This window comes from Miscanthus floridulus, chromosome 1, assembly GCF_019320115.1.
Source record: "Miscanthus floridulus cultivar M001 chromosome 1, ASM1932011v1, whole genome shotgun sequence".
In the NCBI taxonomy this organism is placed as follows: domain Eukaryota; kingdom Viridiplantae; phylum Streptophyta; class Magnoliopsida; order Poales; family Poaceae; genus Miscanthus; species Miscanthus floridulus.
Genome location: NC_089580.1, coordinates 31,162,578 through 31,187,837, shown reverse-complemented (window position 1 = coordinate 31,187,837; position 25,260 = coordinate 31,162,578). Strand labels below are relative to the sequence as shown.

Genomic DNA, 25,260 nt, shown 5'->3' with positions numbered 1-25,260 from the left:
CGGCTGGCGCAGCTGCTACGAAAGGATCTTTATTCACCGGTGGTGCTGTCGTCGTCGGCGTCGAAGAGCTCACTCTAGATGCACCGCCACTCGCACCAACTCTTTCGCCGTGAAATGTCCAAACTGTGTAGCCCTCGACGAAACCATACATGATCAAATGAGTTTGCACCTCACTGTCTCGGTGGGCTTTCAGGTTCTTGCAACAAGAACATGGACATATGGTTGTCATCCGCTTCAGTCTCTCACGGTGAGCTTTACCAGCCGTAATAAACTTCCTTAATTCAAAGAGGTACCGCGGATCATTCACTCTATCAATCCGGTACATCCATTCCGATCTATCCATCATATCTGCAAACATTATCCATCACAATCAACATTAAATAAAGAAGAATTAGGAGAAATGGATGATTTTTATGTCCAAAATCATGAAAAAGAGAGGAAATGACGATGTGAAAGATGAAGCATGCATCTATGATGAATCTAAAGTTAAAGAAATACATGACATTATTTTTTCCATTAAAATTGATCTAGATCTAGATCTAGATCTAAAGAGAACTCTAGGTGATGGAAATAGAGAGAGAGGATGGAAGGAGAGAGGGAGAGCCTTTATGAACCTCTTATGATGTCCTCCTCCCTCAAATCCAAGCCCTTCAACTCAAGTCAAAAGTTTCCTCAAATTTTAGGGCAAAGCCTCCCCCATGAGTTTTGAGAGAGGAAGACCCGTGGAGAAGATGGAGGGTCTGTGCTCTTTATTTGTACAGGCTTTACCGCGGCGGGCAACATAAAACGCCCACCTCGGTAAATCAACTCTTTACCGCGGCGGGCAGTTTAAAGAGCCCGCCATGGTAAACCGTATTAACCGTGGCGGGCGATTCATACCGCCTGCCGCGGTAAATAACTATTTCCTGCGGCGGGCAGGTAAGGTTGCCCGCCGCGGTAAACCAATTTCTCGCAGCGGGCGCCCCGATGGCCGGCCTCTCTGGCCGGCCACCGGTTAACCGTGGTGGGCAAAAGAGGTGCCCGCCACGGAGCGTATTTTGGCCACGCTGCGCAAATTGATTCCTGTAGTAGTGCGCACTGAATCATTGTCTAGTAGTTGACATTGTTGCCCGGAAGCCTGCTGCCCCAAGGTATCTCCTCGATCTGGATAATGAGATGCCCCAGAGTGTCATTAAATGGCTCTGCGCTGACGTCGAAGTCAGATAAGATGAAGCAGTAGTGGCAGGAGCCGAAGCAGCCAGAGACGCAGTAGCTGTAGGTTCCCGAGCCCATCGTAGGCTCATGGGCGTGGCGTGCTGCAACGAGGGTGGCGCCGTGGAGGGTTCCTGAGAAGTGTAGCATCTGCATGACCCATGGAGGTCATGGAAACGAGTATACCTGCCCTGCATCAACTTGTCCTATGATGCGTCTGCATAATGTTGTCGCGACTATGGTTGGCGGTGTTGTGGTAAAGTTTTGCAGGGTGTCGAAGAGGAGGTCACCGGTGTCATAGTTTGCTGGGGAGATCAGTGGGTGGCCATTAGTGTGTTGCCTGCTGATGTAGATGTCGTCGATGGAGAGGAATTGCTGGTCGTTGCTGTCGAAGAAGACGACCGTTGCTGATGGAAGTATGCGTTGCGGCCAATCTTCTAGTAATAGGATGCTCAAGGGGAAGGCCTATGTTGTTGGTGTAGACGTTGCTATGTGGAGGCCGAGTGCTAGTAGATGGGGAGTTGTCGTCCCTATTGATTCCAGTAGGTCCTGCAGCAGGGGTGAAGTCACCGGTATGTAGTAGCGGTCGTTGTAGCGAACAATGGTGTGTTGGAGCGACCAAGCTGAAGCTATTGCCTGGACTTCAATGGTGGTGGAGATGATCTAAAGTTCTCGTTCATTCATGGCTGCCAAACGGAGCTATGCGAGGATAGCCTGATCGGGGGTGTTGTCGATGTGTGAGGCTGCTCTAGTGTTGTAGCTCACCGGTGGAGCAGGCACCCTTGTAGGAGTGTGGTGAGTTGTCGTAGCCGATGCAGGAGGTGGTGTCGAATTGGGTTGCATCTTGCGGGGGTGCGCGATTACTCCAAGGTTGTAGCCGGTGTGTGGGAGGAGCGTCGTCCCCGAGGTGTTCTGGGGTGTCAGAGCTGCTACTGTTGGGAGGTGTGCCGACTACCGAGTCATCCTCCGTTGCGCCTCCTTCTTCCGCTGGGTGATCCGAGTTGGTGTCGGTGTCATGGGTGCTTCGCATGGGATCAACGGTGGTGGGCACAAGATTCTCCTATGCATGAGCGAGGAGGATGGTCACCTCTATCTCCCGTGGGTGATGTGGACAACCGTCGTGTGGTAGAATCGCCTAATCTAATGCCTCCCAGGAGTACTTGTCTTCCATTAGACACTAAGTACCCAAGAGAGGACACTAAACTACGCAGTTCCGTCAAGCACACCCCAAGGGAGAACTCAAAAATCCACATTTTTCTATCAGGATCACAAATGAGAGAATACAGCTTACAACATTCTTAAATCATTTCTTACATCACCTTATTACAGTACTAGAATATTATCTCAATTTATTATAACAATAGAATATAACAATGTTACCAGAGTTATAGAGGAAGCATGATTAACTTAAGGACATGGTGGAGCATTAACATAGGGGACATTATATACAAGAGATGCTAACAGATTTTACATTTTTTTTATAAAAAACTTTAGTAAGGGTTATAAATAAAGACTACGGTCGTAGCGTGAAAAGAATCCTCTCTGAGCCCACCAGGAGGTTTTCACATACAAGGGTCAGCTCTACGTATCCTTCGATCACCTGCAACAGGGAAAATAAAACTCTGAGTACTCAATTGTACTCAGCAAGACTTACCCGACAGGTGGAAAATAAAAGACTTCAAGGATATGCAAGGCTTATTTGGCTTGTGGGTTGTTGCATCTGCGGAAAAACATTACTAAACGTGCGTCCTTATATTCAATTTTAATAGCAGTTATCATTAGTTCATTAACTAACCATTCTATGTAAGCACCTATGCTACTTTCAAGCAGGTGGTAAGCAATCAGAACCATTTTACCATCTTTCATATTTCAGTTCTTACTACGGTGCTAGACCATAGCCAAGTTGTATCGTATCACACGGCGATTCGAGAACCAATATATCCCAACTAGGTTCCCCAAAACACACGCCCCGCTTGTACCCCAGGCACAAGCAAGACCAACCCACCACTCTCCTATCAAGGGTCTAGGTCCCCGTCCAAACTTAGACTCTAAGCCCCCACTCCTGAGTTCTGGACTATCGACATAGAATTTTGTCCCATGCCGAGGACACATGTAGCAAGCCAGAAGGGTCCGCTCGATGGAGCTGGAGATCCGCCTAGCTTCAGTGCAAGGGTGGTCGATCCTACGCACTCCTCCCGAGACATGCCAGTCAATTTGACCATGCAATTGAGAAGGAGAGAAAGCTTATCAGTAATTAAGGGCGGAACATGCCGGTGTTGCCAGACAGTCCCGAATGTGTGGCTCTGAGAGCCGATATGAAAGGAGATCGACTAAATAGCCGATTCCAGCATATTCATAAGAATAAATTGGTTAAAGCTCATAGGGTTGTGTAAGAAGAATATGTTATCATTATGAATGTTGTTGTTTAAACAAATACTGGTCACTAGCACAAAGATATCAACAGTAATTAGTTCATGCTAAGCTAATGACTACAAGTAACCGAACTCCTTTATAAAAGAAAAGTTCATTATCATTCAACCATTTAATAGAAATAAATCTAATGAACATATTAGATCTCATCTATCACTATGACTAGTGGGGCATGAGACAGAATCATGCAGGCCATAGAAACAACAATAGACTCGACGACCCTAACTTATTACTAATATCAGTGGGGCATGAGGCAGAATCATGCAGACCATAATACAATAATAAGATTATGGGGCTAACACATCTTTCAACCTATCGCTACTTCAATGATCTCGTGATGCGGACTGTTCATGAAAGCGCTCGATATCGGCTAAAACAGCCGATTCAAGCATAGCGCACAGTTAAGGCCATGTCCTCTTAAGAATAGATCTACCAAATAACAATCCCTACTCCACAGTGCTAACAGTGGGGTGTGAGGCAGAATCACACAGGCCGTGATAACGGGCCATGGAACAGTTTTCGCTAACCAATAGATCTACCCAAGATCAAACACACCTTAACCGCACGCTATGCGCTTTCGGGAAAATGGAATGCCTATTTTCTATTGCACCGGATGCAAGTTCTTGTGGTTGGCACATTGGAGCAAAGGTGATGAAGATAGAAGTGAAAATGCGTTGGTCGCGAAGACGCTGGCATTGGTCAACTGACCGGACGCTGGGTCTGAAAGCACCGAACGCTGGCAGGCTGCGTCCGGTCAGGCTGACGTACGATGACGCAGAAGCTGGAGTGTGACCGGACGCTAGCTACGTCCGATCAAGTGTGACCGGACGCGTCCGGTCGAGGTCGGTACCTTACTAGAAATGACCGGACGCTGGGGGTTCAGCGTCCGGTCAGTTGAAGCTGCTACATCCGGTCAGGTCAAGTGACCATTGGAATTGAGACACGTGGTCGTCTGCGGGCGACCGGACGCTGAGGTCCAGCGTCCGATCAACACGACCGGAGCGTCCGGTCGGCCCGACCGTTTCCTAGTGAAGGGGTAACGGCTAGTTTAGCCCTTGGGGCTATAAATAGAAGTGGCCTTCGGCCATGGCTGGTGTGGAGCACCTTGGGGGACTTTGTGTCCATGCTTGAGAGTGCTTGGGAGCCCTCCATCTCACACATACTTGATAGTGATCATTCGATTGTGTGAGTGAGTGATTCTAGTGCGATTGCATCGTGAGGTTGCATCGAGTGGCACTAGGTGATCGAGTTGCAAGCCGGTGGTGCTTGTTACTCTTGGAGGTTGCCACCTCCTAGATTGCTTGGTGGTGGTCTCTGTCGAAGCACGCAAGAAGCTTGTGTGGCGCTCCGGAGAAGTGCTTGTGAGGGGCATTGTGATCGCCCCACGGGAGCCGCGAAGAGCAACTCTAGTAAAGCGTGTCATTGAGCTACCTTCACTCAAGGGGTAGGTTCTTGCGGCGCCCGATGTGCGGGCTTAGCGGGTGATGCTAATTAGCCACCGAACCACCAAGTGAGCGGTCGACACAACGGGGACTAGCGTGTTGGCAAACACGTGAACCTCGTGAGAAAAATCATCGTGTCAACCTTGTTCTTCCCGTTGGTTTGCATCCCCATTACACAAGCTTGCAATTACTTTTATACATATTAAGCTTGTGTAGTTGCTCTTGTAATTAGATAGCTTGTGTAACTTGCTAATTACCTTCTTGCTTGTGTAGCATAGAAGTAGCTCCCTTGCGTGGCTAATTTGGTTTTAGTAACCTTGTTAGTCACATTGCTTAGTTTGTGTAGCTAAGTATTTACGTTCTCTAATTAGGCATTAGTTGCCTTGTTATTGAGCTTTGCTAGTGAGCTTAGTTGGCTTTGTGCTTTTGCTTACTAGCATGTGTAGGAGCTCTCTTGTTGCTTAAAGTACTAGTGGCATAGGTTTGTGTGACCTTGCTCCTAGAATTGTTTAGGAGAGCTCTAGCTAGCCCGGCACCTTAGTTGCATAATTAGTATCTTTACAAGGTGCTAGTGAACATATATAGAGGGGTGTAGTCTTGGCTAGACCAATTGTTTTAATTCCGCATTTATATTGGTTAGCCGACGTGATTAATTTTAGAAAAGACTATTCACCCCCTCTAGTCCGCCATCTCGACCCTTCACCCTCCTGCCAAACATATTTTCTTTCGTTGCTTTCCCCTTCATAACCAGCCCAGTTCTGGTCAACAACTCTTTTTCCCAGCCGATTATGAACACTTTCATTTTTTAAGCGCCGATCCTTGTTATCATGATGATATGCATCTTGAGTATGGATAGACCGGCGGTTGGTTTGAGATTGCCTAAACTCCCAATACTGATTGCTACATTCTAGACAGTCATGTCTGGTAGGCAACTTTAAACCTTCATTCCAGCAATGTTTGAAGAAAGGACAATTCCAATGTAATTTAGCTCGTTTCCTTTCATACCTCTCTTCTTTCAGTTGATGCTGGTATGCTTGATCCTTTAACCAATGCTGATAATCCTTTTCCTTCTGCCGCTGTCACATATTCAATAGAATCTAAGATGTAACCTGTGGCTTTGTCATCTCTGCTTTTGACGTCTCCCCCTGCTTATATCGACTCTTTTGGTCGACACGACGTCTTCTAATCTCTCTATATTCATCAGCCGATATTTGCATCTTGGGATCGGCTGTTCTAGCTTCTTTTGATTTAGTTGATGTTAGGACCTTAGTTTTTCCTTTGAATAGCCCAGCATCAACCATGTTTTGGTCTCCTGGGAAAGGATTATCATCAACTTTCATTTTCTGAGGCATATCAAATTTGAGCCTCCCCTACTGAATAGCCCTCTATATATGCTGCCAAAAAATTCTGCATTCGTTGGTGGAATGAGAAGTAACATTATAGAATTTGCAAAACTTCTTATTCTTTAATTGATCAGGGGGCAACATGACATGACCATCGAGCAACTTGATCTGCCCCTTTTCAAGCAAGAAATCGAAGAGCTTATCTGATTTGGTGACATCAAAGTCATAGCTCTCCTCGACTCCTCTTCCCCAAGGATTTGACACCATTACTGTCTTCTTGCCCCAATTCCATTCAGCCGCAACAACCTCTTCTTCTTCATCTTCATAGCCATCATCGACTGAGTATGGATCATAAGCTTCAGCTACTGTGGTACTCTTTTGGAACCGGATATCTCTGCGCATACTCTGGAATTGGTTATTGAGCGCTGCCACTCATTGAGCCAAGTGTCCCAAGTTATCAATTTCTTGTCCCAGTAGCTTTTCTTTTCATATTGGCATCATTCCTTGAACAGCTAAAGCAACCAGTTGATCATCAGCCAAATTTAAGGAGAAGCACAAGTTCCTGGTTTCTCGGAACCTCTAAAGAAATTTAGTGCCCGATTCATTAGTCTTCTATCTTATAGTTGTCAGATCGGTAATCTTCTTTTCTCTAGTTCCAGTGTAAAAATATGTATGAAACTTCTTCTCTAGGTTAGCCCAATTGGTAATGGAATTGACTGGTAGTGATAAAAACCAAGTGAAGGCTAGCCCTGATAAGGATAGGGAGAAGAAACAAACTCGATGGGCATCCTCAACTGATGCTTCGCCCAACTATGTAAGATATCGATCGACATGTTCTATCGTGCTTGTACTGTCTTAGCTAGTGAACTTAGCAAACTCTGGGAGCCTGTAATTTGTGGGAAGGGCAACCAAATTATACCATTCTGGATATAGACATTTGTATGAAAAGGTCAGCCCTTTTGGCTTCAGACCGAACTAATTCTTCATCATCTTGGTCACCCTCAGCAATAACTCATTAGCTTGCAGATTTGAATTCCTCTACACCTGTTGATCCATCTGTGGAATGAAATCCCATGTGTCTTAATATCCTGGATTTGGCATCATGTGAAGGGTGTTATAATCTGTGCCAAAGTGATACCCTTGTGGAATCTCAATCTACTGGGTCCTTTGCTGGCTCGCTGCTTGAAGTCTCTGATTGTAGACATAATGATCTATATCTCTACGGATCCTTTGAATTGATGGTGCTATTTTTTGAGCCGACGACGGTATGTGGCCTGATGTGCAAAAATTGATCGCCTGGTTCTGACTTTTCCTCGCCGACTGTTGCACATGCTGTATTGACGGTTCAGGATTGTACTGTGTCTGATTTGTAGTAGTTCTTTGAGTTTGTTCAGATGAACCCTGAACTATCTGGACATCACCACTACCAGTTGGTGCTGCTTCTTGATGGCTAGTACCGACTTGATTAGTCCCTTGGGTCGATGGATCTAAAATGTTGTAATAAGCCGGCCCACATTGACCAACTGGAAACCCATGAATCGCCTCTCTCATGGCATTGTGGAATATGCCCACGAAAGCTTCGTTATGGCTTGATATGGCATCACAAATAGATTTGTCAACAACTGCCTTAAAGAAACACCTGTCTTCATCTTCAGTTGTATCCGTCTGCCCGTGCAATAGAACTCTTGGTAGTGGAAATTTCTGAACAATTGTGTTTGTCACGTGTTTTGGTGTAGGACAACAAACACTTGTTCTGAAACTCTTCTATAGCTTTGCTAATGATACCCTTATCCTCATTAGGTAGATCTTCATAATGCAACATAAGGATGTCGTTGTTGTTGTGAACCGCCCTGACAAATGTGGGGTCCCACCGGGCGTGCCAGACACGTATGTCGACACAGAATTTTGTCCCGTGCCGAGGACACAGGTAGCAAGCCAGAAGGGTCCGCTCGATGGAGCTAGAGATCCGCCTAGCTTCAGCGCAAGGGTGGTCGATCCTACGCACTCCTCCCGAGACGTGCCAGTCAATTTGACCCTGCAATTGACAAGGAGAGAAATCTTATCAGTAATTAAGGGCGAAACATGCCAGTGTTGCCAGACAGTCCTAAATGTACGGCTCTAAGAGCAGATATGAAAGGAGATTGACTAAATAGTCGATTCCAGCATATTCATAAGAATAAATCAGTTAAAGCTCATGGGGCTGTGTAAGAAGAATCGGTTATCATTATGAATGCCATTGTTTAAACAAATACTGGTCACTGGTAAAAAGTTATCAACAATAATTAGTTCATGCTAAGCTAGTGACTACAAGTAGCCGAACTCCTTTATAAAAGAAACAGTTCATCATCATTCAACCATTCAATAGAAATAAATCTAATGAACATATTATATCTCATCTATCGCTATGACCAGTGGGGCATGAGGCAGAATCATGCAGGCCATAGAAACAACAATAGACTCGACGACCCTAACTTATTACTAATATCAGTGGGGCATGAGACAGAATCATGCAGGCCGTAATACAATAATAAGATCATAGGGCTAACACATCTTTCAACCTATCGCTACTTCAAAGATCTCGTGATGCGAAATGTTTGTGAAAGCGCTCGATATCGGCTAAAACAGTCGATTCAGGCATAGCGTATAGTTAAGGTCATGCCCTCTCAAGAACAGATCTACCAAATAACAATCCCTACTCCGCGATGCTAATAGTGGGGTGTGAGGTAGAATCACACATGCCATGATTACGGGCCATGGAATAGTTTTCGCTAACCAATAGATCTACCCAAGATCAAACACACCTTAACCGCACGCTATGCACGATCAAGATTGATGTAAAACATCCGATAAAACATAACTCATCGTTTAAAGTACAGATTAGATCAGTTTTAGATTAACAAACGATGGGTTAAAAAGGATATAAGGCTGATCTAGATCAATCCCAATCAGGCAAAGTGATATTGCTGTAATCAAATAAACAATGGAAGCAATAAGCAATATCGGTAACTTAATGAATCTATTCGAAGAAACGTCACCCTTAGATAGAGCCGATAACTTGACCTTGATCTAGTTCATGCAGTGGGGGTCGACCAGATCGATGCAGCCATACTTGAACTAGGTAAGAATCAATAACTAACTTATACCAGAGTCGCAGTGGAGGTCGACCGAATCGATGCAGCCGTATGAACAAAGGTATAAGCCATGACGGTACTTACAACAAGCAGTGGAGGTCGACCGGATTGATGTAGCCGTACTTGCTGAAGAACTCGCCGGGATCTACTCTACTCCTACTCCTAAGGGGTGGCCGGAGCCGAAAAAGTAAATGACTTGTGTATTGGATTGATTATGTCTCTTTTACAATAGCCGGGGTTTGATATTTATACCTAGGACCTACGCATGACTCCTGTCTAAGCATGACTCATCATAATTTTTGACCCTAGAGAAAACATTCCTAATTTAAGATAACTTGGACTCTAATTTTCCCTTTTTGTAGAGTCCAACATGCCTCGTCCTTGCACCGATCATAGCTTTTGTCATTATCCACTGGCGCTATCTGAAGAAAGCCGATTACAGTTTTGCATCTGAATCAGCTGGTTTCGATCTGCACACAATTGATTCCTTGATGACATGATCTTAGGAACTTTCGAGTCCCTGTAACTCTTCTTCCAAATTTTGGTGTAAACACAGACTTAGTGTGGTGCTTAGACCTCCACCATTTCTGCCTCCAATCAATCGGTCCGGAAAGAGCCGGAACCCACGACAAGAGAGCAACGAGCCTTCTTGCTCTCATAAGCAATTGTGTGCTCAGGATAATAAGTCTGTGACCTGACTACCATCCACAACAACGGACGATCCTCAATTGACATAGGCGGAACAAGTGCAATCCGAGCCTCGCTCGAATGCCAAACCAAGTCTAGATCCAAAGTACCATTCCACCCGGTCTCCAATTATTATTTATATATATTCCATGTGATAGTAATATAGTAACAACAATAATATCTTTCCTATCTCTTGCGAGTGATAGATAATCACTCGACTTCTACCAGATCCTATAACATAGCAATCTACACGATCCTGACATACTAGTAGGACTCATAGGATAAGGATATATACATATATGCAAGTGATTTTCATTCAACTTCTTAAAACTTAATGCACAAGCATAAGATAAAGTGCAGAGTGATAGGGGTTATGCACCGAGGCTTGCTTGGGTAAGATATAACCAAAAGTTAGTATCCCATCATGGTGACACGATCATTAAGGCACCATCTTTTCCTCTACCTCGGTCGACTCCATGATCCATCGTTGTTTCTATTATGATATACGTGGATGCAAGGTAGAGACGCAATTAATCAACGGTAACCGCAACTCTTAAAAATATGATTACGCTCCACAAGCTAACGAGCTAGCTTAAATGACTAACGGACTAGTCTATGTATCCACGCCGTCAAGTAAGGCTTCGCCTCCGAAAAAATGTTCTAGTTTTAAAATCCCAAGATGTTTCGGTATTTTATTGATTAAACATATATTTTTGAACTATGGCTCATTTAGCTACCTTGTCAAACTAATTATTATGGAGCTACATAAATTACAGTGAGCACCTAATAATGTGAGGAATTTACTATGAAAGTTTCAGAGCCAAAACTATCACCAATTTATCACAAAAATCCCTACAAGTTTATATCTTACAATACTAAGCATCTTAAATTAATTAGATAACAACTGAAAATATTATAAAACTATGTGAACAAAACATTCTAGCAGATAGATCATGATTTTAGGAACTTAACAAAATTGGTTTCATAATTTTTGGACATCCATATCATTTTATATTAATTATCAAAGTTTAGCTCAGAAATAAAAATGAAAAGCTATCTCTATTTTCCACGAAAAAGATAACCGAATCCGTCCCAACATGGCCCATGCGAGGGTGGCCCTCGCGCGGATGCGGCCCACAGTGAGGAGCCCACGTGCGCACTGACATATTAGCAAAAGCACCCCTGGACTCTGAACAAAATAACCCGCAGTCCACATTACTATTCCTAGAGACAACAACTTTGCAAGAACACCCTCGCAATCTTCCTCCTTTACAACGATATGGTCCTCGACCATCCCCACGCGTGTCGGCGCGGCAAGCGGTGGCACTGGCCCTTGCGTCGGCCACACGAGACCCACACTGACCTATCTACGAGGCCGACACTCACCTAGGGTTTGACGCAAAGCGATGGGTGGCGGCTGCACAAACTGAGACGCAGTAGAAGGACCTCTCCCCGATGGCGGGCACCTTGCGGCAATGGCGATGGCATTCCGATGAGACATAATATTAACAAGGTAGTAGGGATAGTGGGTGAGCAACAGGGACTCACCATAGACCTAGCGGAGGTGATGGTTCGGCCAGAGATGCCCCGAGCGAGCCTGGCCTCGTGCACACGGCGAGCTCGACGGTGAACCGCAGCGACACGACCATGCCAGGGCGAGGAGGCAACGGTAGAGGTGCGGCTTAGGTGCGCACAACGAGGAGGGGTTCTAGGCAGGGCTAGTGGTGCATCTAATTTGGCTCGAGACGTTGAGGAGGGGGCTGACCACGGTGAGGGCGGTGATAGGTCTTAACGGCACGGTGGTGGGACGAATCTCCAAATTGGAGCTTGGCCTTGCACGGTTTAAGTCTGGGTGGGGGCGTGTAGTGAGAGGACGTGAGAGCGCAGGTGTAGGCATGTGGAATTGATGGGGAATGGCTTCTCGCATGCAGGCGGGCTGGCGCGGCTCGGTGGCGGTAGCAAAGAAGAGGACAGGGGAGGGGCGGGAGACGGTGGGGACGCTGTCCATGCTCGACCTATGCTTGCTTGGCGGGATGCGGTTGACACGATGGGAGCAACCATGGCCGGCACTAGCCGACGACACGCGCTCGAGGTCGGCGTGGCCCTCGCGCTGCAGTGCCATAAATGGCATGGCGACGACGGTTCGGCCTCGTGCGTGCAGCGTCCAGGTGGGCCAGTGGCGCAGCGCAGCACAGCAATGCGACGGCAGCGGCAGCAGCGTTGTCGTGCGCATGGCACGGAGGGCAGTAGCAATGCGTGGCAATGGCAGCAGGCGGGGGGAAGCGCGACGTGGTGAGTCGGGCAGCCATGGCTTTGCGCGGCGGTAGCCTAAGGCGGCCAGAGATGCGGCCAGAGCGTGGGCGGTTCCGGCCGTCCAGCGAGCGCGTGCGCGCACCGAGCGCCACGACGTCGAGGCCGCTCGGCATGGTCATTGCGTCCAGCCGAAAAACAGCCCGAGAACACGCCGCCCGGAGTGCATCTTGAAGGCCGGTGACGAAGAGGTTGACTTGATGAAGCTCACTGGTGATGCCGACATGTAGCTTATAGGCGATGAAGTTGTCGATGTAGTCGTTCACGGTGCCGGTGTGCCGAGGTGGAGCGAGGTCGCCAATGGTGTCGTGGCAGATTGGCGGTCCAAAGTCGCAAAGGAGGCTCCGGGAGAAGAGTGCCCACTTGGTCATAGGTGCATCCTTTGTTGTCTGAATGAACCATCGATGCACTGCTCCTGTCAGATGAAAAGCTGCGTACAAGATTTGTTGAGCCTCCGACAGACTGTACAAGTTGGAGAGTTGTTGCATCTAGGAGAGCCACGTCTGTGGATCCGTTGAGCCATCGTACATGGGTGTTGTCAGCCAGGCCTTGATGGGTTGCTACAGTTGAGGTGGCGCCATCATTGCCGAAGAGATCGGCTCGTGTGATGGTGTAGCTGGGGGTGCCTGCTGCACTGGTGGCCAGATGGCCGGCTGCTGTGACGGTGGTTGTGTTCCTGGGGCAGTCACCTGCTGTGCCGGTGGCCAGATGGCTGGCTGAGGAGCCTGGCAGTCGGCCGGGGTCGATGGGGTAGCCGCGCGGTCGACAGGTGGTCGGTTCAGTGGTGGGGAGCGTTGCTATAGCTGGGGCTGCGGTGTTGGTGGTGCCTTAAGCAGGCTGTCCAACACCTCTAGTATGATCTCTGGAGCGTTGGAAGACTAGGGTTCATCCATCTTGCGCTTGAGGTAGGATTTGCCGGCGTCGATCATGACCCTCTTGGTCTCTGCTTCTAGGCTGTCGATGGCGGTTTCTCGGTCCAATCTGGATTGGACGCCGGTGATGGCGGCGTCACCATGAATTTGTGCCATCTCAATGGCATGCAGACGTATGTCGAGGTTGGAAAGTTGGCGCTACACCTCCTCAAAGTTTTTGAGGAGATCGTTGGCGAAGTTCTGGATCAGCTGTTGCATATCGATGGTGATGGAATCCATGGATCGTCTGGTCTCCGGATACCAGGTGTAGTACGCCTATCCGGAGACCAGTCCGATCCCACACCGCTGCCATGGGTGCCAACGGAAACAATGGTGACTTCAGGGCTGCGTTCGACAAACTTGTCGCTGATCTCCACCAGTAGTTCGATGGGATCAAGGAAAGGTTCGGCAACATCGACGACCGCTTAACAAACATCGAGCAACGTGGCCAATCTGACGAGGCTGCTGCCGCCGCTGCTCGTGCCCAACGCGATCGTGAGGCCGCCGTCACCAAATCGGAGGCCGACGCTAAGAAAGCCATGGAGGAAGCTGGCCGGGTGTAACTCGCCTGTTGGGAGGGGGTGGCAGCTATGGAGGTGAACGGCGGCGGCTAGGGTTGGCGGCGTGGGGGAGGGGGCGGCAGCGGCAATAGAGAGAGATAGAAGAAGGAGCAATAACTCTATTTTTGCTTGATTAGATTGATTACATCCTCCCTATATTTATAGTCTCTATAGGACTTGTGTTCCAAGCAACTAAGAGAGATCCTTATAGATTGGATTCTCCTTTCCTAAACAAACCAAACTCTAATCTCCTAATTTACTTCATATTCCTATTTTATTCTTCTAATGCTTCCGGGGAAAGGGAGATGTGGAGGCCCCGCCGTTACAGAAGTTCTGAGATTTGGTTGTAGGAAAAGAATTTTCGCCTATTACTATTCAAACTCCATCCTCCGGATAGTAGAATCACTAAATAAATATACCAGGTGTGACAAATATTCTACTACCGGTAGAATTCCATGAAGCCTGTTATTATCAGCTAATGTTTGAGCTCCGAATCAAAGGTACGCAGTTCTTGAGTCAGTCTTGCCACTACGTAGTGTATTAACCTTTAAAACCTTTCTGTCCAACCAACATACAACAAACAAGCTAAAAGGAACTCTCAAAATTCAGAACACAGACGGCAACAAGTGTCGACTTTTTGTACCTCATATATAATCCCTGGAAGATGTCAGCCTGTGCAACAGTACTCTTAACATTATTGTCAAGATGAACATTGACAAGTGCTATTGAATGGACTTGGATTCTTGGAATGGTTCAAAACATTCAGTTATACATCATGCTTGCTGCCTCTAACCAGAATTCTATAATCTTAGTATTAGGTCAGCAGAAACAAATGCTACAGACAACACCAACAGCATAGGTACCATCCGAACTTAAATCATGTACAGGAAATGTATCTTCGCCACAGTTTGGTATTATGAAAGTCAAGCAGCCATAGTTTATTGAACCATCACATTGGCAGTACAGAGGAAGGTTCAGAGAAGGATTGTTCCTTTCAAGTTGCCCTGTACCAAGCGAACATCACATTACTCTATTGACTTTTTCAGGTCTGCTTTAGCTCAGTTCTGAATATGATTGGTATAGCATTGTGCGTGCATGAATGTTGCGTCCTTATTTCTCACAAGACGTCAAGACTGCGCAGCCATCCCAAGTACAGTAGCTGGAAGAAATGCAGTCCAAGAGGAAGGCCCACTCTGTTGGATTTTTTTCCTGCTGGTCCAGGGACAAGATGGTTGCTAGTACTTGGGAATTGGGATCTGCAATTGCAGCTGACCTTAAAATAGTTCAGCCTTTGACTGGAATTGGCAAGAGTTGAATGCTTACACCATAGGAGATAGGACTTTGTGTTGTCAATTTTGGACTTCCAGGAGAAGATGATTAAAGTTAAAGCCTTGTTCCATTTTTCTGAGGCTGGTAGGCTTCTTTGATGTGGTGAAACTGTGAATAACAAACTGAAGTAGGTCTAACTCACTGTATGGATTGACTGTTTCACCTGAGGTAAATTGCAGTGATTTGGTCTTCAGATTATGCTATATGGAAGGTCTGTTTCTTAGGATGATGCAAGGTCAATATAAGTGTGTCAAACATGTCATGAATTGGTCCTGGGATGGGTTACGCTATATGAAACTGACATCAACTATTGAAATTGATATCAACTATTGCTGTTGCTTAATGTAATGATTTGTGCAAATTCATATTAAAAGGATTTAGCAAAGAATTTAATCAACACACTCGATATCACTCTATATCTTAGATAAATAGCGCTATTAAAACAATCTGACACCAAGATGGAATACGTCTGGTACTCTAGTGATAACAACTATAGACACTGACAATTGTCATGTGTGGAGCCAAGATGAAAAGATTCAGTGACTTCACCCAAAAAACCCTGACGGAACTTTCTTTATCATTCTACAAGATATTTGTTCCAAAAAGGTATATCATTGCAAGATTCACCTGCTATAATTTCAATTAGACAAAAAAAGTTTATGAAAGAATTGCTTGCCCCTGTTTAGCTTTGACAGTCCTGGTTGCTGACTTCCCGCGGTGTTTCAAGGTTCTTTCAAAATTTCAGAGTAAATTTATTACTGAAGATAATTAATACAAGCTCTTCGACAACTCAAGTCTAACGGAAGCTTCGACACCAGAACAAATGAACAGCGCCTGCAATGATTCCAAGTTGAATTAGAAGCTCAGTAGTCATCTAGGGATCTTCTGTTCCTCCAGGACCGACCTAATGGTCGCACACTCGCACTATTCTATTATGGAAGAATGACTGACCTTTAACAAACATAACCATCATCCAGAATCTAGAGCAGTTGACACAGTATTCTATGAAATGTCATTCATAAATTTTCTCCTAGGTGCCTAGACACGTGCCTACATGTCACGAATTGAATAGTTATAACCAATTAATCATGATCTGCCATCACTGATGACAGCATTGATGCAGAACAGTAAGTCAAAAACTAATGAAACATTTAATTTGTGTAACAGGAGAAAGATTTCATACTCCATTATCATCTTAGAAGGAGCAAATCCAATTGGAGGGGTTCAATTGCGACAACTATGCATCAGAGAGGTTCAAGAAACAAAGGTGCAAGACATCTAGACAAGAATTGGAGGGGTTCAATTGCGACAACTATGCATCAGAGAGGTTCAAGAAACAAAGGTGTAAGACATCTAGACAAGAATTGGAGGGGTAAGAAACAAAGGTGTAAGACATCTAGAGTTCTAGACAAGAATTGGAGGCTCTGAGATATACACATGGTTACCCTTTCCAATCAGGTCAAACAATAACTTATGATCCAAACAATTAGTTGCTTCAATTCTGTATCTGTATCCTTGTTCAGATATATGGTACATTGTTAAGAAAGGTGAAATGTGCAACTGTCATTCCCTCGAAAAAGCTACAGCCTCATCCATGTCACAACAAAATAAGCATCATTTCATTCGTGTCAACTAAAAGATCGAAGACCCGGACTTCCCTTTTCCCATTAGAATGTCCTTTGCCCCGTTGATCTTTGAAGCGACGTAATGGCTGCCACCAGCATCAGGGTGGTTAGCTACCATGACCCTCTTGTGAGCCTCCTTGATCTTATCCACTGTAGCACGTTCTCTGAAACAACCAGGAAAGATTATACAGAATTAGCAACAACAATAACAAGCTGCAGTACTTCTCTCCCTTTTTCTCCACAGGAATTACTAAAAATTGAGTCAGTTTACAAACACAGGCATTATAAAGAAAAAAAATAATCACCTTACGCCAAGGATTAATGCAGCCTCCCTTCGATTCATCTCCCCCTGAAATCCACCAGGGTAGAACCGGCGCACTCGTGGCATTGCTGCCCGGGTCCGGAAGACTTGCCATGCTCTAATCATGGATCTTCCACCCAATGCAGCAGCAGCCACTGACAAACCAGCAATCAGGGGAGTAGCCTGTTGGTACAAGATAATGTCCCAGCAAAAGGTCAGATGACAATCATAAAGTTATCAGAATTCAATGACGGTTCACAAAGGCATGCGGTGTCAAAGACTCCTGCGAAGAAATTAATAAAGTAATTAAGTAAATGATCAAGCCCCTAACACTTTGAACTGCAATTGTTCAGCTCTGCTTCCCAGAGTCTCAGTCTGACAGGGAAACAAGAGGCACGCTGCTACTGATATTACAACTTTCAGAGTTCAGACACTAGGAACAATATCTCAATGCATTTGAGCAATTGTGTGCGTGAATTATTCCCGCTCCAGGCTATAAGCGTCATCGGAGCCAAACAGCAAGTAAAATCCCATGCTTGTTATGGTCTCCACGGAGGCAATTAGCTCTATCCAACCACACAGAACCCAATTTATCATGGCTATCCTGAGTTAGGACCAGACTACAATCTGGGGAGGGGACCAAGCAGAGAGATACGGATCATCCACCGGGAAGAGCAAGCGCAATCCAACACGCCGGCTTCCTACCTCGGATCGGGTTGCGCTATTCCGATTCCGACCGCCGACACGTGCCGCGCTGGTAGAAGTACTAGAACAGAGCAGCCCGCAAAATCGGAAGCGTGTAGGAAGGAGAACGGCGCAGGACAGGAGAGCTAGCACGTACCATGTCGAACTCGACGGGTTGAGCAGCGGGGCGGCCGGCGTCCAGTTCCAACTCGCGAGGCATCGATTGACTGTTCGATGCCGCCGGGAGGGATGCCGGGGGCAGGCAGGCCAAAACCGCAGGACAGGGGCAGCAGGAGCGTGGACGGCGGCCGAGGTAGATAAAAGCTGCGCGCGTTCTTGCGCGACAAGAAAGAGGAGTGGAGAGCGAGGCGGTCACCGGTCCCGGCTGCAAGTTGGGGTCGGTCTTCTTGGCGAAGAAGAAGAAGAAGAAAGGGAGGAGGGAAGAGAAGAAGCGGGCCCAGGTAGAGGTAGGACTCAAGGCGAAGAGGAATTTCGCTTCCGATCCGCTGGGGGGGGGGGGGGGGGGGCTCTCGATTGTTCCCGAGAAGACGGGCTGGGTCGATTCTGCCTGCGGGTCGGCACGGCCTAGTTGGGCCTCTAATAAGCCCATGACGGGCTTCGCTTGGGCCAGAAAGGAACTCACCTGGATTCTGTTCACTGGGCCGTAGGATACGTAACTACAGTGTCTCATATAGGGTTTATAAAAAAAAATGAAAAACCTTTTCCGATCGCCTGTTCCCGCCGCGCCGCCGCCGCAGGCGCCTCAATCTTCATCGGTCAGCGATCATCAAAAAAAGAAAAAAAAAAGGTCATCGGTCATCCTAACCCTGTTGACTTGCCATGTAGGAGGTGTGCTGCTGCCGCCGGGTATAATAATTGTATAAATGTATAATACACCTCCAGCAAGGAGAGGAGAGGCAGGGGACCGGCAAAAGGGAGAGGAAGGACAAGTTCTCAGAGTCTGCCGCTTCCTCTTCCAATCTGGGGTACAAGAGCTAAAATCCTTGCTTGGATTAGTAGAATTCGGTTCTTGCCTAGTTAATCTAATGGGCTGAAGAGGTGGTAGATTTCTGAACTTGAGTTGATTTGAACAAGGGAACATCGAACATATATGTTTTAAGACAGTGCCCTCCTTGTTATCTGAATACGTAGAATGGTAATGCCATCTCATCTCATTATTTTGAACAATTTGATTAGCTCCAGATTAAAAAAAATGCCTTTAAGAAGAGCATATATATGTCATATAAAAGCGGCACAAGAGTAGGATGAAAAGACAGGAATCGATCAAATGTAATTTCCTACTAAATAAAATCAATCCATCCTGAACAGCAAAATCGCACTGGTCGACGACTAATCGCGATTAGTCTCTTGGTTGGTCCCATGACGACTAGGTTCGACCAGACGACCTGGAAACATTGTTCAGTAGTCTCTTGGTCGGTTTATCATCATAGCCACTGACTAGTTAACCACAAAAAGAACGACTCAGGTGACGTATCATGAGAAGAGAGAAAAAAGAGGCAAATTCAGAAGGATTTCATACATCTCAGGACAGATATCAGGTTAATCTCATGCAACAGTGCCTGTGATTTGTCTTCGCTTCGGCGGCCGCGGACAGTGTCCCTGTAGAGCACTAGGGCCTTCTTAGTCCCAAGGTTTAGCTGGACGAGCCCAGTCCTCTGCATCCAAAAGAGCACGGTGCCACTCCTCTCCCCAAACCTACTGAACAGGATTGGCTGGTATGCGTCTAGAACACAGGCGAGCGGCCTGCCAATCTCCAGCCTCCGAATCACCACCTGCCGACTCCAGCTGATGCTTGAGCCCTCGTCCACCTGCGGCACAGGTGTCCACATTGATATCACAAGTGCCTCCGCAACAACTAAGCTTAGCTGCCTTTCCCCTCGCGCTGTGGCAGCAGTGGTAGCCAGGATGAATCTCTCCACAGGTTTTGACCCGCGGCCATGGCTCCCCATCCTTGTAAGCAACTCTTGCGGCAGCTTGATCACAGTGGCCTGTGCTGATTCGGCGTGGAGGGCAAGGATGATCAATTCAGGGTCGTCAAACGAGTGGTGGTTGGCTCTGGTGTAGCAGAGCCAGTGAACACTGCGCCCCACCACGACAGCCGGGACAGTAGACGATGCCTCATAAAGGTGCTGAACACCTGGAGACAGGTTGTGGATGTGGATATCACGGGCGGCGCCCCACTCGCCTTCCCGTGACGAGAAGATCTGGGTTCTCAGGCTGCCGGCAGCACTCCGTCCCCACGGGACGTGCTTGTGGTACATGACAAGCAGCTCGAAGGAGCGTCCGGCACCGTGGACGGAGAGCAAGGCGGGCTTGTACATGCCTGCGGTACTGGTACCTCGCTGCCCCATGCTAGGAAGAGAGGTCACATGGCCGGTGATAGTGTTGCAGACGAGTAGTATCCCGTGGCGAAGAAAAACGAGGAGACCGTCGCGGGAGGACGGAGGCTCCGACGACCCCGCAAGCAGATCAGTGTCGAAATGACGGAGGCGCCCGGGTGGCTGGACGACGATGGAGTCGGTGCCGGTGACCGTTCCTTCATCGCTATCGATGGGGCAGGCAGTCGGACGGTAGGACACCGCCATAAGAAGGCCCGGGTCGAATCCACCGTTGGCATCCGCGCGACGGCGATGGAAGCCTGGATCGAGCATGGCGGCGAGCAGGGCCTTGCATCCCACGGCGCAGCGGACGACGGTCGTGACATCGTCGGAGCGCGTGATGATCTCGAGCAGGAGATCCAGAGGAAGGGTCGCCGGCTGCCGTGGTTCCACATCCATCGTCGATCTGCTGTACACGAGGGTAAACCCCAACCACATTTCCATTTATTTAGCGAACGAAATCCACATCGTCGAGCTGCTGTATATATGCACCGCGAGAGAGTTCCATTTATTTAGCGAACGAAATCCACATCGTCGAGCTGCTGTATATATATATAGAGAGAGAGACATATATATATATATATATATATATATATATATATATATATATATATATATATATATATATATATATATATATATATATATATATATATATATATGCAAACTTTTTAAAAACTTAATGCACAAATATAATTTAAACGGTAGAAAAGTAGGGGCTATGCACCGAGGCTTGCCTGAGTAAAATACAAGCAAAAGTTAGTATTTGCATCTTCAGATCATCCACCATTAACTGGATAGAAAGCCATTGCATCATCTCCTGAAGAGAATACCATTACACCATCTTTGGATTCCCAATCATCATTCGATTGATTCGTTGATCCATCGTCGTATCTATACGATATGCAATGTGATGTAATACAAAGACATAATTAATTGATTGCAACCGTCACTCGTAAAATACGATTTACGCCTCTCGAGTTAACGGCTAGTTCTAACGACGACCGTACTTACGACGACCATACTTAGGTTACATATACACGTTGTCGGATAAGACGTTATTTCCCAATAATTATTTTAGTTATATAAACCAAGGTTGTTTCTTTATTTCCATTCTATCAATTTAATCTTTATTCGCAATAGGACATTATTATCTATTTAGCAAACTAATTATTCTGGAGCTACAAAAATTACAGTGAGTACCTAATATTGTTAGGAGCCTACTGTACAAATTTCAGATTCAACAGTATTACCAATTAATCACGACAATTCCTACAAATTATCTTTTTACAATATTAAGTACCTTAAATTAATTATGTAGCTTCCAAGAATATTATCAAACTACGCGAACAAAATATACTAACAGGTAGATCACGATTTTAGAGGACTAACAAAACTCGTCTCACTATTTTTGGACCCCTATACTATTTTATATTAATTTTACAAGTTTATTTCTAAAACTAATTTAACAAGTGATTAGAAACTAAAGGCCAGCAGTCCAAGGCGGCCCAGGCGCAGGCCACAGGCTGGCCCAGCGGGGCAGGCGGCGACCCACGTGGGCGAACGGCACAGCAGCGACGGCAGCCATCGGCAGGTCGGCCCAGCAAACCGCGCGCGGGCAACAGGCCGGCCCAAGCGGCTTGGCCCAGTCTCGACGCGCGTTTATGCAGAAAAGACCCCAGGTTTTTAACTAATCAACCTACGATCTAGCGCACTATTCAAACGAGTCACGTATTTCGCAATAACAACCCTGTACAATATTTTTCTTGGATCCTTACCCTTCTCTCCCACTCCAAAGACAGAGCACAGGCAGAGGAGCTCCGACCGGCGACCAATCCCGGTTGGGAAGGCACGGCGGTGGCGGGAGGCCCGCCGGAGAGTTGCCCGGGAACTTGCGTGACCACGGCCCAGCCGCGGCAAGACCCGAGCTGGCCCACGGCATCCTGCCCGCGCGAACCGCGGAAGGTGGCAAACCGACAGCGGCAGCTCCGACCGGACAGACGGCGGCAACGGCGCGAAGGCGAGCGGCTCCGGCTGGTCGGCAGCCAGGCGGTGCGAGGGCGTGGAAAAGCAGCGCGGGGAAGCCATGGTTGCGTTCGGTGGGGCGGCTGCGGTTCGCGGCGGCTCAGCGAGGACGGGCCCTTCGGCGTGGAACCAAGGGAGCCCGCACACTCACGCGAGGGGCCGGCGGCGACAGCGCAGTCAGGGCGGGTGCACGGTTGGGAGGCGCGTCGACTGTGGCGTGGGCGCAGCGGTCCAGAGCGGACCAGGGCACTTCGGGGCGCGGCACGGAAGTGAGGCGGTGGCGCCGGTAGGGCGGCTCCGTGCGGTAGGCGGGCCGGTTCGGATGAGCAACATGCGCTCGCGGTGGAGGCAGGGCAACGATGGGCGTGGCCCAGGCGGGTGAGAGCAGGGAAGGGAGCGGCGCTACGGAGGAGGTGCCTGGAAGGGCAGCGCCGTGGAGCAACGGGTTTGGCACGGCTGGCGAGGCAGACGCCGGGGTACCGAGTAGACACGGCATGGCGGTGCTGCGGCCGAGTGGCTCGGGGAGGCGGAGCTAACAGTGGACCGCGGTGCGGCCGAGCACTGAGGAGTCATGGGTCCAGCGCGGGACAGGGGGCGCGGACGCGCTCGGCGGTTGGCTCAGCAAGACGATGGCGAACCGGAGCCGAGCGGAGCGAGCTGAGGCACTGATGACACTAGCAGCTCGGATGCTTGGTTGTGGAGGAGAGGTGAGAGGTGGCGCCCTTCTATATGCGGCCCTAAGAATGGAGCTCAGCTGTACGGCTCACTCAGCACTTTGGCAAGGTCACGACAGAGCTGGTACGAGGAAAGATGGCCAACGTGCGTGGCGTAGCTGATGTAGGGACAGCGGGGCATGGCTGAGCAAGCTGAAATGGAGAGCAGTGCCGGGTAGCGACTGGGCTTCCTCAGAAGCAGGGTAGGAGGCAGCAGCAGCTCGGAGGTGACTGGCCAGCTTGTCTGATAGAGAGAACAGTTGAGTAAGGACAAGCAGCGATAGAAGACAAGCAAGGTAGGCCGAGGCAGGGACGTGGGAACTCATGAATTGGAGCTTTGCTCGCCGGCCACAGAGACAACAGAGGCAGCAAGGACTAGCGGAGGTAGACAAAAGCAATCAAGAGAGAAGTAAAAGCAAAGGTCGGGGAGCATGGATGGGGATGGATGAGGAGACTTTGCAATATAGAGAATATAGAGCCACGATGAGAATGAGACAGTGATCAATAGCCCCAGGCGAGTACGATTCACGTCGTGCCAGGAAAAATAAATGAAGCTGCTAAGCTGCTGCGCTATCTCACGTCTGTAACGTTTTTCACCAACCACATAAATTTATGAAGCGGCCAGACGGACAGTTGTCGCGGGTACGTTACTGACTTATCCTAGGGACTAAAACGAGTCTATACGTAAACGCAAACATGTCACTAGACCAAAGCTTTTCAATTGAGCGTGCTTATCAAAATAAATACATGTGTATATATATCGCTCTATTTAATAATGGATTTTATTTTATTTATAAAAGTTGTTTTTCATGTTTAATCTAATAGAACAAACCATTCGCCAGAATCGTCATTCCTAAATATTTTTACGCACTGCGTAATTTAACATAAGTGTTGATTCGAGTCCACAAAATTAAGTCACACAGGATTCATTCCTCACGTCGAGCACGTTTCAAATTAAAAGTCCGATAAACTCGTTTTAGAAATTTGACTTATGCCTAAATCGTGGTGCTAAACGAGCTCGTATGTGGCAGAACCGCCTAATCTAATGCCTCACAGGAGTGCTTGTCTTCCATTAGACACTAAGCACTCAAGAGAGAACACTAAATTACTCGGTTCCGTCGGGCACACCCCAGGGGAGAACCCAAAACTCCACATTTTTATCATCAGGATCATAAATGAGAGAATAAAGCTTACATCATTTAACCATTTCTTACATCACTTTACATGTACATCAGAGTATAACATTTATTATTATAAGAGCAGAATGTAATCATATTATCAGAGTTATGAATAATTTAATTGAACAGCGAAATATAAACATGTGGACAGAGTTACAGCGAAAATAAACATCTATTAATGACATGATGAAGTATTGATATGTAAACTATGACAGCAGGTTATAAACTTTCATTTATAAAAACATTTGGTAAAAGTTATAAATAACAACTATGATCGTAGCGTAAAAAATCCTCGCTGAGGCCACCAGGAGAAATCCACACACAAGGGTCAGCTTTAGCCTCCACCTATCACCTGCAATAGGGGGAATAAAACTCTGAGTACTCAATTGTACTCAGCAAGACTTACCCGACAGAAGAAAAGAAAAGACTCCAAGGATATGCAAGGCTATCTGGCTTGTGGGTTTATTGCAATTGCAGGAAGCATTACTAAGCGTGCGTCCTTATGTTCGATTTTTATTAATAGCCGCATTGGTTCATTAGCTAACCATTCTATGTAAGCACATGTACTACTTTCAAGCAGGTGGTAAGCAATCAGATTTCCTTTTTCCATCTTTCATCTTTCAGTTCTTACTACGATGCTAAACACGAGACAAGCCGTACCGGATCTCCTGGCGATTTGTGAATCAATGCCCCTAGCTGGGTACCCTAAAAACACACGCCCCGCTTGTACCCAAGGCACAAGCAGGACCAACCCATCACTCTCCTATCCCGGGTGTCCAGGTCCCCGTCCAAACTAGGACTCCAAGCCCCCGTCCCTAAGTCCCGGACTCAGTGCGGTGCAAGGACCTACTCCACCAAAATAAAACCCTGACAGTCGGTCCAGAAAGAGCCGGATCCATGACAAGAGAGCAACAAGTCTTCCAAGCGCCCATACCCAAGTATGTGCTCGGGATAATAAGTCTGTGACTTGCCTAGATGCCTTATGCAACGATCGGTCCTTA

General features: G+C 47.2%; 1 protein-coding gene across 2 annotated transcripts; it reads right to left on the bottom strand.

Moving 5' to 3' along the window:
• Positions 1-16,008: 16,008 nt before the first annotated feature.
• Positions 16,009-18,391, bottom strand: LOC136477543 (mitochondrial import inner membrane translocase subunit TIM14-3-like). 2 transcript variants are annotated; one of them, XR_010764044.1, is made up of 4 exons: positions 18,102-18,391; positions 17,265-17,443; positions 16,286-17,123; positions 16,009-16,168 (listed from the first exon to the last, which is right to left on the bottom strand). XR_010764044.1 is itself a non-coding variant. In XM_066475748.1 (3 exons), the coding sequence occupies exons 1-3, from the start codon at positions 18,162-18,164 to the stop codon at positions 16,967-16,969; spliced, it is 399 nt and encodes a 132-aa protein (XP_066331845.1). In that variant the 5' UTR covers positions 18,165-18,391; the 3' UTR covers positions 16,009-16,966. The 2 variants fall into 2 exon arrangements, 1 of the variants encoding a protein (XP_066331845.1); XM_066475748.1 differs by having other exon boundaries at positions 16,009-17,123.
• Between the last annotated feature and the right edge of the window lie 6,869 nt (positions 18,392-25,260).